The 14,881-nt window shown below is 32.8% G+C and overlaps 1 protein-coding gene across 1 annotated transcript in view; it reads right to left on the minus strand.

Annotated features, from left to right (window-relative positions):
- LOC139481135 (uncharacterized) overlaps positions 1-14,881 on the minus strand; it is a 112,305-nt gene that overhangs the window by 23,329 nt on the left and 74,095 nt on the right. The window contains exons 25-40 of the mRNA XM_071264247.1: positions 14,277-14,302; positions 13,740-13,881; positions 13,179-13,408; positions 12,310-12,468; positions 11,563-11,752; positions 9,885-10,124; positions 9,054-9,271; positions 8,522-8,627; positions 8,011-8,127; positions 7,217-7,352; positions 5,337-5,514; positions 4,452-4,728; positions 3,124-3,310; positions 2,555-2,766; positions 1,621-1,847; positions 964-1,117 (exon numbers count right to left, since the gene is read on the minus strand). Of these exons, the coding sequence (XP_071120348.1) occupies positions 964-1,117; positions 1,621-1,847; positions 2,555-2,766; positions 3,124-3,310; positions 4,452-4,728; positions 5,337-5,514; positions 7,217-7,352; positions 8,011-8,127; positions 8,522-8,627; positions 9,054-9,271; positions 9,885-10,124; positions 11,563-11,752; positions 12,310-12,468; positions 13,179-13,408; positions 13,740-13,881; positions 14,277-14,302 (2,799 nt within the window). The remainder of the gene's footprint in view (positions 1-963; positions 1,118-1,620; positions 1,848-2,554; positions 2,767-3,123; positions 3,311-4,451; positions 4,729-5,336; positions 5,515-7,216; positions 7,353-8,010; positions 8,128-8,521; positions 8,628-9,053; positions 9,272-9,884; positions 10,125-11,562; positions 11,753-12,309; positions 12,469-13,178; positions 13,409-13,739; positions 13,882-14,276; positions 14,303-14,881) is intronic.

The following is a 14,881-nucleotide window of genomic DNA, read 5'->3' on the forward strand; positions in this document are numbered from 1 at the left end:
GGTTGTCTAAAAGAAGAAATTTGAATTTATTTCTCATAAGGTCCTATGTAAAAGTAAGTCCCACTGGCGGCTATCTTGGATGTTTGATTGGCGACAAAGTACCAACACTTGGTCAGCATTTCATTAGGAACATTCTTGCTGTTTTGTTTCATACCATTCAGTGGTTCAATAAAAGAAGTAATTTGTATGTATTTCCCATAGGGTCCTATGTTAAACTGAGTCCCCCACTGGCGGCCATCTTGGATGATGGATCAGCTACAAAGTAACAACACTTGGTCAGCACCTCAAAAGGAACATTCATGCTATGTTTGATTTCATTCCATTCAGTGGTTCCCTAAAAGAAGACATTTGTATGTATTTACCATAGGGTCCTATGTGAAACTAAGTCCCCCTGCTGGCGGCCATCATGGATGATGGATCGGCTACAAAGTAACAACACTTGGTCAACACCTCATAAGGAATATCAATGCCATGTTTGGTTTCATTCCATTCAGTGGTTCACTAAAAGAAGTCATTTGTATGCATTTCCCATAAGGTCCTATGTTTAACTAAGTCCCCCTGCTGGCGGCCATCTTGGATGATGGATCGTCTACAAAGTAACAACACTTGGTCAGCGCCTCATAAGGAATATTCATGCCATGTTTGGTTTCATTCCATTCAACAGTTCTCTAAAAGAAGTCATTTGTATGCATTTCCAATAGGGTCCTATGTTTAACTAAGTCCCCCCCCGCTGGCGGCCATCTTGGATGATGAATCGGCTTCAAAGTAACAACACTTGGTCAGCACCTCATAAGGAACATTCATGCCATGTTTGGTTTCATTCCATTCAGTGGTTCTCTAGAAGAAGTTCAAAATGTAAAATGTTAACGACGATGACGACAGTCGACGACTGACGCCAAGTGATGAGAAAAGCTCACTTGGCCCTTCAGGCCAGATATTGCATATCATTTATTCCTGAAATACCTCTTGATGGTGGAGTTGTGTCTACAAACATTCCATTTGAGACACTTGTGGTACAAAGTTGTGCTCCATTACAGGCTATCAATGTCACATAATATGTAACACCATCATGTAGTCTTAGATTAGTAAATATATAGTTCCTCACTATCCCATTCACCTGCAAACATATAATATACATTGTACATGATATATAAAAAATAAATATGTTATTATGAACTGAAAGTAATGAAAATGACATAGGTAGTAAGAATTACAATGCAGTGGGCAACAATGTTAACTAAAGGCCTTTACCCAAAATCTGGTTTCTTGGCTCTAATTGCTGTCAATACTTATCTGACACAAATATTTAGTTTGTCAACACATTTGCTTTATGTTTCCTAAGCATTAATTTGGTTGAAATCAGTATGAGTTTGTCAAATTTTCAAAAATCTCTGATTTTGACCTATTTGGGATGTCAAAATCAATGTTTCAGAAAAAAAAATTTGCCAAAAATACTTCTATTTAACTTCCTAACATGTTTTTTCATCCTGAAATATTGAACTTAATAATTGGAATCAAATAAGGCCCTTACCCCTCTTTTGGTTAACTTCCTAAATATTATCCTTTAATTGCAGCATAAACATATATAATGGGAAAGTCTTCAGTCATTATTCAACTCACCTGAACAGAAGACAATTCAAACTGACCACCAATATGAGACTTGACCGATAGATACTGCCTTTCTATATGTGATTGAGTATCTTCAGTAGTCCATTCTACTTTCATAGTAGTCCTATATATCTGTGTTAGTCCATTTACACCAAAGTTCTGAGGGAATGTAGGACCAGTAACATCAGGGACTGTATCGTCTACCTTGAAACCATTGGAACTAGCTTCTGACCACAAACCTAGAAATATTGGCAGATAGGTATACAAATTAAGAGGGTGGCACATGTGCTCATTTGCCAAATCGAGATTTCTTTTGTCTATTTTTTAAATTCCCATTTTTATAACTTCTTTTACCCAGATCACACTTTTACCCATAATATCCCACATCCACACTTTTTTACCCCCTATCTATATCTCACATCTTCACTTTTTCACCCCAATATCTCAAATCCCAAAAGCATGTCACATACAAGCCAATTTTCAAATTCTCCATAAGGGATTTTAAGAACAACAGGACAAAATGATCCTCTTGTATTGTCATAAGTGTTCTTAATCTTGAATGAGTATATATATATGTGATTATATTCTTTTAAATCATTTGAATGCCAGTTTTTAGGTCTTTAGTTTATATGATAAAGAATTTAAAAATTTCGGTCAACACCTCTCCTGGCTATTATCCCCAAAAAGCAGAATAGTTGTGAATTGACAGGGTGATGTCATACCCCTCAATCAATATTTCAGTTTCGTGACATTTTCAAATTATATTTGTTACATACATCATACTACACAGATATCAAATTTAAAATAATCATATGTACCGGTATGTATAATAAGAAGAAAATGTTCATAAGAAAACTGGTGAATAATTCAAAACCTTTGTTGAACTAAAGTTATTTTTATGGAAATATCTTGTGTAAGAACTGCCAAATACTTCTTAATTCCTTACCTGCTCTGTTATAAGCTCTAACTGTAATATAAATTGTCTTCTCGACTGGTAACAATGGGGACAAATTTGGGACGGCAGCAACCTGCGTTATATGGAGCTCCACTGGTGCCATGACATCATCTCCTCCTTTTGTTGTACCTGCCCTCCATACATATTTTTCTATACCAGATTGTGGGTCTTGGAATCCATACCATTTGGCTGATATGTAAGACCTGAATCAAAAGATAAATATATCCTTATGTAGTTAAGAAACGCTACATGCAATGAAAATAGGACTAATATAAATAGGACTAATCTAAATAGGACTAATCTATTTTCCAGCTAGTAGAGACATAAGTTTTTAAAATGTACTGCTAAGTGATGTTGCCTTTTTATTCTAAAGTTCGGCCTTCACTGGGAAGGGCTAGAAAACCATTAATACGTAGTGGTTTGTTTATGTCATGACATCTGGTATGAATTAGACAGTTTGAAGTCCTAAGCATATGAGTGAAATCATGTGAAAAAGTTTTGTGACTCTTGATAGACACCCTGTGTACAAAACCAGTTTTAGGTTGACATTTACTATTTACCTTAAAGACTGATATTGTATGTCAAGGTACCCTGTTCCGTCCTGCACAGATCCAGCCTTAGGTGGACTATTGTCTATAATGACACCATCTGATGACATAGACGTACACAGTTCTGCTGTGTTACAGGCTGTTATACTGACATAGTATTTTATACCATTACCAAGGTGTACGTTAGTCAGTTCAAAATCTGTAAAATAAAATTTGATGCAGTTTAAGATAAGATGCTGTTAAAGATGCCTAGCTAGGATAAACAAATGGTTATTTTAAAAGAGGCACAGTTATTTCAAATTTGAAATATACAGCAGGTTATAGTTGAAGTTTTCTTTTTATTTTATGTCATTTTAATTATATAGAAATCTAGCTTGTATCAGGAGTGACTTTAACTTGGATAACCAATTTACAGTTTATAATGTACTCTGTTGCAGCATCATTTTAAAAAAGAAAATGTGTCCATAGGACTATCATATTCCTTGTTCAGTTCATCATGCATGAAATCAAACAGTAATCAGGTATAAAATCTTACAGTTTACATCATAATGAACATGTGTGAGACATTTAAACAAGGAAATTATTACAAAACTTACAATTCAAAATAAAATAAAAAATGTATCTTCTACATGCATGTAAATTATACACTTTAACATATCATATTCAAGCATTTTTTCATTTGAATTTTTTCGAATTTGGTTGATTTTAGGGCACTTCTAAAGATTATGATATGGTATCAGTTTTGCTCATTGTTAAAGACTGTACAGTGTCCTTCATTGCTTAGATCTGTGTCATTTGGTCTCTGGTCAATATACCATGTCAAATCTTATTATTTTTATATACTGATAGTTAGATATAGGAAGATGTGGTGTGAGTGTGATGAGACAACTCTCCATCCAAATAACAATTTAAAAAAAGTAAACCATTATGGGTCAATGTACGGCCGTCAACACGGAGCCTAGGCTCACACCGAACAACAAGCTATAAAGGGCCCCAAAATTACTAGTGTAAAACCATTCAAACGGGAAAACCAACGGTCTATTCTATATTAAAAAACGAGAAACGAGAAACACGTATAAATTACATAAACAAACGACAACTACTGTACATCAGATTCCTGTATGTATTCAGGACTGGTATTCTCAAATTATTTGATTTTATAAATCTTCATGATTTAATTTTAGAAACTCAAATATGGTTCTACAGGATTATATAACTTAACTCTCTCTAAATATAAATATAGTTTCAGGCATTCAGATATCAAATTCTTTTACATATTTTGCAATGCTTGGGAACAGCTAGTACTATTTTCCTTGCTTAAAGTACATAAGCAACATTACCTTGTACAATACCCAGTGCTTGTCGATGCAGAACATCATCACACAGATCACATGTCCCAACACTGACGTAATACTCCTGTATATGGGAATGAGAATCATGGAAACCTTGCCAATAGCCATAGAGGACTTTAGTCTCTGTCTGATAGTCTATGTCCTTAACATCACCAGTCATTTGACTTCTCTGTCCATCATAAACATGTCCACCAGTAGGTGGCGTTGTATCAACGACAAATGCCCAGGATGTAGCAACAGATGATAATCCAGCATTGTTGAAAGCCTAAAAATGGTTAGAATTTTTATTGATACTATATTAAGAACAATTATTCCAGATCAAATATCTGAAACACTACAAACACAGCTTACAAAATAGTACCCCTAATCTTATACTTATCTAAATATACGAAGTCTTGACCTTGACTATGTAGATATTCATTCAAATACAGTTTGCTACATATAGTCTAATCTAATGGTTAGTCACATTGATAAAATAATTAGTATCCTTCAAGGTATTCAAAAGTTCCATGTCTGACTGATCATATTTGAAACTATGTTTGTGACCTAGATCCTGCAAACAACTATATCTGTGAATGAAGTTCCCTTTGAGACAATTTTTCAAATACCATATAATCATTCCTAATCCTATGAAGCTAAACTAAATAGGGTACGAAATCAAATTAAAATAAATTTCCAGAAATCTTTCTATATAACAAAACATGATCTCAAATGAATGAATATTTTCTCCATTATTTTCAACTTGCTTCCTGTACCCTTCCAAAATGAATAATATCTTATATATCATATAGATATTTTTGAGATAGCTTTGCCTCATTTTTCAATCTTACACCATAAAAAATATTGTTCTTGGAAACCAAATCATGTAAATACCTCTACAGTAATATAATATGAATGACCATCCAGTAAATCTAATGGTGTATTTGAGTGTCCACATTCCTCTCCAGTTACCATAGCTCTGGACATGATGTCATAATAACCAGGCTGAGATCCAATGTACCATTCATAGTGATTTATACCACTCTCTACATCTTCAAATACTGATGTCCAACTGTAATGGTAATAAATAGTTATATTTTGAATACTACTTCAAGGCTAGTAAAACAAGTGAAACTGCGAGCTACTGCTCACTGATGATACCCCCCCGCTGCAAGTGGATAATATTAATAGTGTAAAAATATGCAAGTGTTCGGTAAACAGGAAGTTGTCGAGTGATGAATCTGAAAACGCATCACACGGTATAGCTGACTTATATAAATCCTGAAACCAAATTTCAGAAATCCTTGTATTGTAGTTCCTGAGAAAAATGTGACGAAAATTTTCAACTTGGCTGTCATGTGTGAAATCATACAAGTGTTCGGTAAACAGGAAGTTGTCTAGTGATGAATCTGAAAACGCATCACACGGTATGGCTGACATATATAAATGTTGATACCAAATTACAGAAAGGGTGGATGTGTAGTTCCTGAGAAAAATATGACGAAAATTTTCAACTTGGCTATCATGTGTAAAATCATACAAGTGTTCGGTAAACAGGAAGTTGTCAAGTGATCAATCTGAAAACGCATCACACGGTATAGCTGACTTAGATTAACCCTGAAACCAAATTTCAGAAATCCTTGTATTGTAGTTGCTGAGAAAAATGTGACGAAAATTTTCAACTTGGCTATCATGTGTAAAATCATACAAGTGTTCGGTAAACAGGAAGTTGTCAAGTGATGAATCTGAAAACGCATCACACGGTATGGCTGACATATATAAATGTTGATACCAAATTACAGAAAGGGTGGATGTGTAGTTCCTGAGAAAAATGTGACAAAAGTTTCATGGGACGGACTGACTGACAGACGGACAGACAGAGGTAAAACAGTATACCCCCCCTTTTTTAATGCGGGAGTATAAATACAATCTATGCTGTATTTTCATGAATAGCATAAACCTTAGCTAGTCCTGTCCATATCAGGAAAAATAAAAAAGTTACAAGAAAACACATTTTTCTTTTAGTGTTTCAATTCATGTCCTGAACTCAACACTTTAGTGTCATTCAAAGATAACATACGATAGTTTTTTGTTCAACATGTTCAATACATACAATAGATTTTTGTAATTATAACAAGAAATCGATAGATGTTTTTTTGAGATATATTTTATTTTCACAAACCTTAATATTTGTCTTGATTGCCACATCTTCAGCAAAACTTAGAATAACTGAATCAACTATTGTCAGGAATGACATTTACTTTAGCTGATACTGTAAACCAACTTATTTTAGCGTATACTTTATTTCACGTTATACCAATTCAAGTCCATTTCGTGGCTTTTTAAATATGTGATTTTCTCATTTAATTGATGTAGATTATAAAGGATTTACTTATTTCGTGACGATTTATATTTGAGTTATTTTTCTTCTCGCAAAAGTAGCGAAAATAAATCGCTCGTTAAAATAAGCTGGTTTTCAGTATTGCAATGCAAGACAGAGAAATATGGACATGTGTATACTGTAGCTATCACTATGATAAAATCTAGAATGAAAATCACTTATCTGTACCAGAGAAGTACTAGTACAAGATTTTTGTTTTAAGTTTCATATACTATTGATTCATTACTTTTCTTGGGATACTAATTTTTGTGTATTTCACGGGTATATGTTGACCACAAGTTTTAATATTCAAAGGAGTACATAGTTTCTTAAGGCTTGTATGAAAACTTTGGCAAAATAAAATTCCAATGGAAATACAATTTTTCTTTATTACCATGCCTCCACCTCTCTGGTTGATGTAATGTGACGACCAACTAAATATATAGGTTCATCAGACTTAGTAGGTTGGGTATAGTCTACTATAACTGGGTTGGAAGTCTTAGTTGTGCTTCTCCCAGCAAAATCAGTGGCTGTAAATGAAATATAGTATGTAAAATCTGAAGCATTTCTCAGGTTACATTAAAAATAAATGTTAGTTATCTTGATATAAGTATAAAAATATTCATTTGAAAGGACAAAGCTCCTCAAGGCACAATAATCTGATAAAGAAGCCCATTAAAACTGGCTGTCGTAAAATTGTACGTGTGTTTGAAAAGTAGAGTGATAAACAAGACAAACATGTTTGCTATGCCCTTATTATTTAACCTCAAAACTGATTTTTTTTGTGTATAAAAATAAGATGGGGTCTGTTTGCTTATGAGTCAACTATTCACTGTAGATCAAAGCATGTGCGTGTATGTAAGTAAATAAAAGTCTTCAGGAGTTTACATTTTTGTCTAGTCTTTAAACTCTCCATAAAAATGTAATCTAAATGCAAATCTACATGTATCTAAAATCAATGAAAATTTTGATGAAAAATTGAGTTTTAACTCATTTTCTAAAGAAAACTGTTACTGAATATCCCCATCTTTGACCATTTAATTGTAAACTAAGCATATTCTATTGTCAAAAAATAAATTTGATAATCATTATTATAAATTTCCACATCAGAACTATGCAAACCTTTACAGTGTAAATCTACTTTTTTTTTTAAATACATGTTTTACAGAGTATCATAAACTACAGTACCTGTGACAGTGGCATAATAGACAAATCCATTCTGTAAAAGTAGACCATGGAAGGCTTTGTGATTGACTACTCCTACACTCTGCCATGCTACAACATCATTAGCTCCCTCAGATGTACCTAAAATACAAACAAAATAATATGATTGAAAGCAAACAAGGACAACCACTAAATTTTGCCCAGGGCATGAACATAAACAATGTGGCTAGGTTAAACATGTTTGTGAACTGTGAACTCATATTAAAACTGGGACAGAGGTGCAAGTCTAATTATGTAAAAAAAGTTCTGGTCAAGAAAACCAGTATGTCATACTGTCCAGAAACCTTATTCATTCATGTACATACTATATTATCTGTAATCTTGCTGGTCAATGCATTCATGAATTTAAAAACTTCAAATCAATTCGGATCAAAATGAGGGGAAGCTTCTTACTTTTAATATTAAATTTCAAATTTTAGCCTTCAAATAATTTCTTTTTAAGTGATCTGCTTTCAATTGAAGGTCTCAAACTTACCAATCCCAACAGTGTAGTCCATTATACCAGTAGGATTTGGTCCAGTCCCAAATTCATCCACATCTATAAAGGACTCCCAGTTAACATACATTTCTGTGATCGAACTCTACAAGATCATTTTTAATATGATAAATATTTCTCAATGTGTAAGGGGCCATAACTCCTGATAAATATCATCAGTATATTTTTATAAGGATATAACATTATTGCAGCAACTCATTTGAAAAATAAATCTTATAAGAAGAGATGCTTGTAATCTAAGAACATGTCATTAATAATTCAATTAAGAAATAAACATTTGTGCTTTTGTGAGTGTCAAATCTTAAGATTGATATTTCATGAAGTGTTTGTGATGAAATATTATGCTTCTTTGATAAATTATCAACATTGTTTCATTCATTATGACGTCAGTGATATATCCAGGTCAAGTTAATTCAGACAGGGTTAAGGTATTTGACATCACAAGGATGGGTATGCAGTTTTATGAACATCTGAGCAGAGTTATACAGACAGTGTGGTACAGCTATAATACCTGGTATCTAACACTAGGACTGTGAGAGATCCAAACTGCTCCTGCTGTTGGTGATGTCAAGTCCACCACAACTCCATCACTACATGTACTGACCGCTGCTAACTCTTCAACCCATGTATCACGGTCAATCACCTTATAATCAGCATGGACACATACAATGTAACGAGTACCATGTACTAAATCTCCAGCGGAAAACACTTCATTCATATACTCATTTTCTACAATACCAGAATAGAAGACTAGGATGAAATTCAAGGAAATAACAGAACTATTTTTAGAGGATTTTTTTCCTCTGATAAGTTCCATCAAATAAGTGCAATTAAAAACATTTCTATGTTGCATGATGCTTTAAAATAATAAAGAAAATCATGGTAGTATATGTCAATGTGGTAGCAACCAGACAAAAAAATTAAAAGGTAGAGGTATTTATAAAAATATATGCATACAGTGGTTATAATTTAATAATAGAATGAACATATCTCTGAAATATTTTGGCAATCCTCTTCTATAAGCATTGGCTTATGAACTATTGAAAAAAACAATTTTAAACTTTCTGTAAAAGGAGATTTTTTAATTTCTTACATACTTTATTTCAAGCAAGATGAGCTCATTTGCAGATGAGATATCTGTCTTGAGTTAACAGTAATTAGCAATATGTATCTATACAATCTTTACCTTTATGGAGATCATTAAACACACACAAAACAGAGAATAATGTCCTGTATATTATTTTCAAGGATAACTAGAATTTACCAAATAAATGTTTTTCCAATGCGGATATGACACTGCTTACTTTTTTTATTGATTGTTATAAAAGCAAAATACACAAACCTGTTGTACCACATCGTATCTGATCAACATGTGAACAGGGATCAGTTAATGAAAGGGTACCAGTTTGTCTATAATAGGTTGCCACATTAACACTTCTGCCATTCAATATGGCATATTTATAATCTCTGTGACGAAGAGTAGGCCAGACTGCTGATATAATGTTATTATATGGGGTATAATCTACATCTGGTACAGTCCACAGTGCATTCCTTACAAGGACTATTTCATTACCAATTCCATCTAAAACAAATTGTAATATTTACTTTTAAGTATTGCAGAAGCAGTAATTTTTATGTTTTCATGCCATTTCATGGACCATAGAATGAAAATATGGAAAATAGCTACCAAAAAAACCCTGATAATTTCGAATTCGAAAAAAACACTAAAATATTGTTTACCTGTTTACAATTTCTACAGAAGTAGATTAAGCTTAATTCAATCTCATTTCAAATGATAAAATTAACCAGACATTCAAAAACCTCTTTGCTTCAAAGCAGAAATCATAACTTATCTAAGTTCATTATATTGGTGGAGGAATCTAAAAAAATAATTCTTCTATAACTGCCTACCTGAAATGAATAGTGCATTTTGACCCATATGCTACTTGCATTGAGTTATAAAGTTAATGTTACACAAAAAGCAGGTTGAACAAGTGAAACTGCGAGCTACTGCTCACTGATGATACCCCCGCCGCAAGTGGATAATATTAATAGTGTAAAAATATGCAAGTGTTCGGTAAACAGGAAGTTGTCGAGTGATGAATCTGAAAACGCATCACACGGTATAGCTGACTTATAAAAATCCTGAAACCAAATTTCAGAAATCCTTGTATTGTAGTTCCTGAGAAAAATGTGACGAAAATTTTCAACTTGGCTATCATGTGTAAAATCATACAAGTGTTCGGTAAACAGGAAGTTGTTGAGTGATGAATCTGAAAACGCATCACACGGTATAGCTGACTTATAAAAATCCTGAAACCAAATTTCAGAAATCCTTGTATTGTAGTTCCTGAGAAAAATGTGACGAAAATTTTTAACTTGGTTATCATGTGTAAAATCATACAAGTGTTCGGTAAACAGGAAGTAGTCGAGTGATGAATCTGAAAACACATCACACGGTATAGCTGACATATATAAATCCTGAAACCAAATTTCAGGAATCCTTGTATTGTAGTTCCTGAGAAAAATGTGACGAAAATTTTCAACTTGGCTATCATGTGTAAAATCAGACAAGTGTTCGGTAAACAGGAAGTTGTCGAGTGATGAATCTGAAAACGCATCACACGGTATAGCTGACATATATAAATCCTGAAACCAAATTTCAGAAATCCTTGTATTGTAGTTCCTGAGAAAAATGTGACGAAAATTTTCAACTTGGCTATCATGTGTAAAATCAGACAAGTGTTCGGTAAACAGGAAGTTGTCAAGTGATGAATCTGACAACGCATCACACGGTATGGCTGACATATATAAATGTTGATACCAAATTACAGAAAGGGTGGATGTGTAGTTCCTGAGAAAAATGTGACGAAAGTTTCATGGGACGGACTGACTGACGGACGGACTGACTGACGGACAGACAGAGGTAAAACAGTATACCCCCCCCTTTTTTAAAGCGGGGGTATAAATCTAACATTTAGAAAACATTATTGTGACAGCTAACCAGATAATAAACCTACCTACTGAATCAGGTGCACCTTTAGCATCAATAACAATATTAGGAACAATTAACTTAGGGTTGAATGCATCACATTGCTTTATTTCTGTTGATACTAAGGAGTACATCTTTACTCTGTTAAATCCTCTAATAGAAACTCTTTTACATTTAGAAAAATCCATTTCTCCTGTCAAGGTCACATCAAAGGTCACCTGAAAGAAGACAGGTAAAAGTCAAATACAATGTGCTTTTTAAATGTGTTCATTTTTTCCACAAGCATTTCAGAGATAATATTTAAAAGCAGTGGTTTATCCTATGTAATTACCAAGCACTTGCTTTTTAAAGGTCACTTACTACATAAGTTGAATTTCTTCAAATTGCAATAACTTTCAAATTAATAACATACTGCAAAAAATAGGCTCTTTATAAAATTGAGTTTGACTATCTAATCCTCTTTAAAATATTTCTTTCAGGTAAAAAGTCTGGAATGTATTAAATTCTCACACAAATCAAACTGAATGGTTGAGAGCAATGATAATGTATTGTACCTGTAAATCAATGTACCAATACTGTTCTATAAATTATACAATGGATTTTGATTGTAAAGTGAGAATAGCATATATCCAGGTTTCTTAAACATGCAAACATAATGTAAAATTCCTTTGATTTCTAATTTGAATCTAAGCTATTAATTTGACTGAAGAGCAATAAACTGACCACTTGTACGTGCTTTCTCTTAAAAATAATGTAATGGTGATATTTGACTTACTATATCTCCTGCAGGAACAGTTACTGCTGTCCAGTTAGTATAAATATTGCCCATCCAGGAATTATCAGTTATAGCATATTCATACTTGTCAACTGCATCATACTTTTCTGTAGTATCTGGGATGTCAGGATCGTAAAAGTTTTCCAGGGTAATGCTCAACTATCAAATAAATACATAACAGAAATAATAATAATTTCAGCATTTTTGCTGGCAGGACAACTTTTCTATATACCTGGTTGCTTATGAGCATGTCTATTGCTTAAGAACATATGATTTCTGTTTTTTTATTTTTTTGAATTCTTAGTAGTTTCCCTTTGTATTATATCCAATGTCTTTTATTCCCATATTTCTGAATAGTCAATTAATGAATTATCAACATACTGTTTCAGTTTGCAAACTAAATTAATTAGGATTTCATAAATATTGAAATAAACTCTTATTCACAAAAAAAGGTTATATATTCCAGAAACTGTGAAAACGAAGAAAAACAATAAAATGCTTTTTCGTTCATACATAATTACTCATTTCATATCAATTCATAAGAGTTTTGTCTTATTCTAAATACCAAACCTTTTGAATATAAAAAAATATTAGTGAAACATTTATGCTTCTTCTTATGACAAACAGTGTCTTTTAAATTTGTTTCAGTTTATCAGTTAAAATATTAATCTTACATGGTTTACATTACCAATAATAATGCTAGTTTTAGCAATTATACTTGTTTCAGGAATTTATGCAGACTTTGGCAAAACCACATGATCATATTGGTACCCACATAAAATAAATGAATCCACACTATGCATCAAATTCAAAAACTTAAACTAAAACCAATTGAAGTAGATTATTTCACTGATTTGTCTTGTTCTTACCTTTTCAGGACTTCCATCTTGATGTTCTACACTAAAATTTCCTGTTATTGGTGGGTTGGTTATGATCATAACGCCATCTGTTGACAAAGGTCGGAAACATGTCTGTCTAGCACACAACTTTAGAGTGGTCCGGTACTTGTACCCTGGGATCATAGAAAGATCATTGGCACTGACACTCGAACTTGTAGAATTTATGTACTCGTAGTTCCTAAACACAGTCCAGGTGGTTGCTGGAAATAAATAAAATATGTCTGCATTAGAAAAAAATATATTTTATTGCAAAAATTAATCCCCCATTATTGATCCCAAATTTAGCAGTACATAAAGTACAAAAAATATCTACTATAATCAAACCTTAGCGCAAACAATACAGGCTACCAGTAAGCTAACCAAGAGCTTACAACAATAGAAAGAGGCCAGTATTGGTGAATTTGTGCTATGAAAAATAAACTTAAAATTCATATTCATTTCATTTTGTCTTTCAGAGATTGCACCAAAATAACTCATTTGCTACATTCAAAATTTTCAGAATAGTTATCATATTTCAAACAATTGTCTCACCAGAAACTATTGACCTCTGTTCAACCTTGAAATAAGCATCAGGTGTATACAATTGTACTAATGATGGAATAGTCCAGTAAGCACTCAGAGTATTAGTAGAGGATTGTACATCTATGTCATCTTCACATGGTACTCTATGGTCCTACAAACATAACCAAGAGGCATTGTTATATGGCATTGGAAAAAAGATATCAAGCTCTTATTTATACTTCAACTACAAGTTTGACTGATTAGTGTAATACAGAGAAAGATCAAATCTGACAGAAAAATCAAAGGCAAAGAAGTGACTTTAAGTTACTGAAAATTCAGAAATTTTTGCATGCATTTATTATAGTTTTATAGAAAAGACAAAAGTGCTGGTTTCATTATTGCAATTTCAGGAAAATTTGCAAACAGTTGTATGTATCAGATATCAGAATGCCAGTTCATATTATTGAAATTATCACCTAATAGCATAATTTGCCTTAATAAAAACCTTAAATTAATTTCTGAATTTACAGTAAATACTGGTAATAAAATTATATTCATAATACTCACATGCTCATGATGAGAGAATGTTTGACCTGAAAAAGAAAAATTTAAACTTAATTCATGATAGGATAAATTTCACTAATTTACATCATCAAAATATCTTTTAAACAAGAGACTGTCACAACGACAGCAAACCAGATTTATTAACATTTATTTGTGTCCTGGCAATATCACAAGAACCATTACTGATGAATGCTGAAAGTGAAAATCGTCAATATCAAATTTGACCTCCATTTTGTAGTCAGTATCAACATATTAAAATTTGAAAAGCTTAGATTGAATGGTTCATTAGTAAATGCATTGACAAGGATGGAAACACCATTTTTACGATCTTTCAAGAACCATAACTCCTGAACGGTAAAAGTCAAAATCGTCATTATTGAACTTGACCTCTATTTTGTCATCAGTAACAACATATAAAAATTTCAAAAGCTTTGGTTGAATGGTTTATGAGAAAATGCCCGGACGCGACTGGAAACACCATTTTTCAATCTTTCAAGAACCATAAGTCGTGAACGGTAAAAGTCAAAATCGTCATTATTGAACTTGACCTCCATTTTGTCATCGGTAACAACATATTAAAATTTGGGAAGCTTTGGTAGAACAGTTCA

This window comes from Mytilus edulis, chromosome 7 (genome assembly GCF_963676685.1).
Source record: "Mytilus edulis chromosome 7, xbMytEdul2.2, whole genome shotgun sequence".
Taxonomy (NCBI): domain Eukaryota; kingdom Metazoa; phylum Mollusca; class Bivalvia; order Mytilida; family Mytilidae; genus Mytilus; species Mytilus edulis.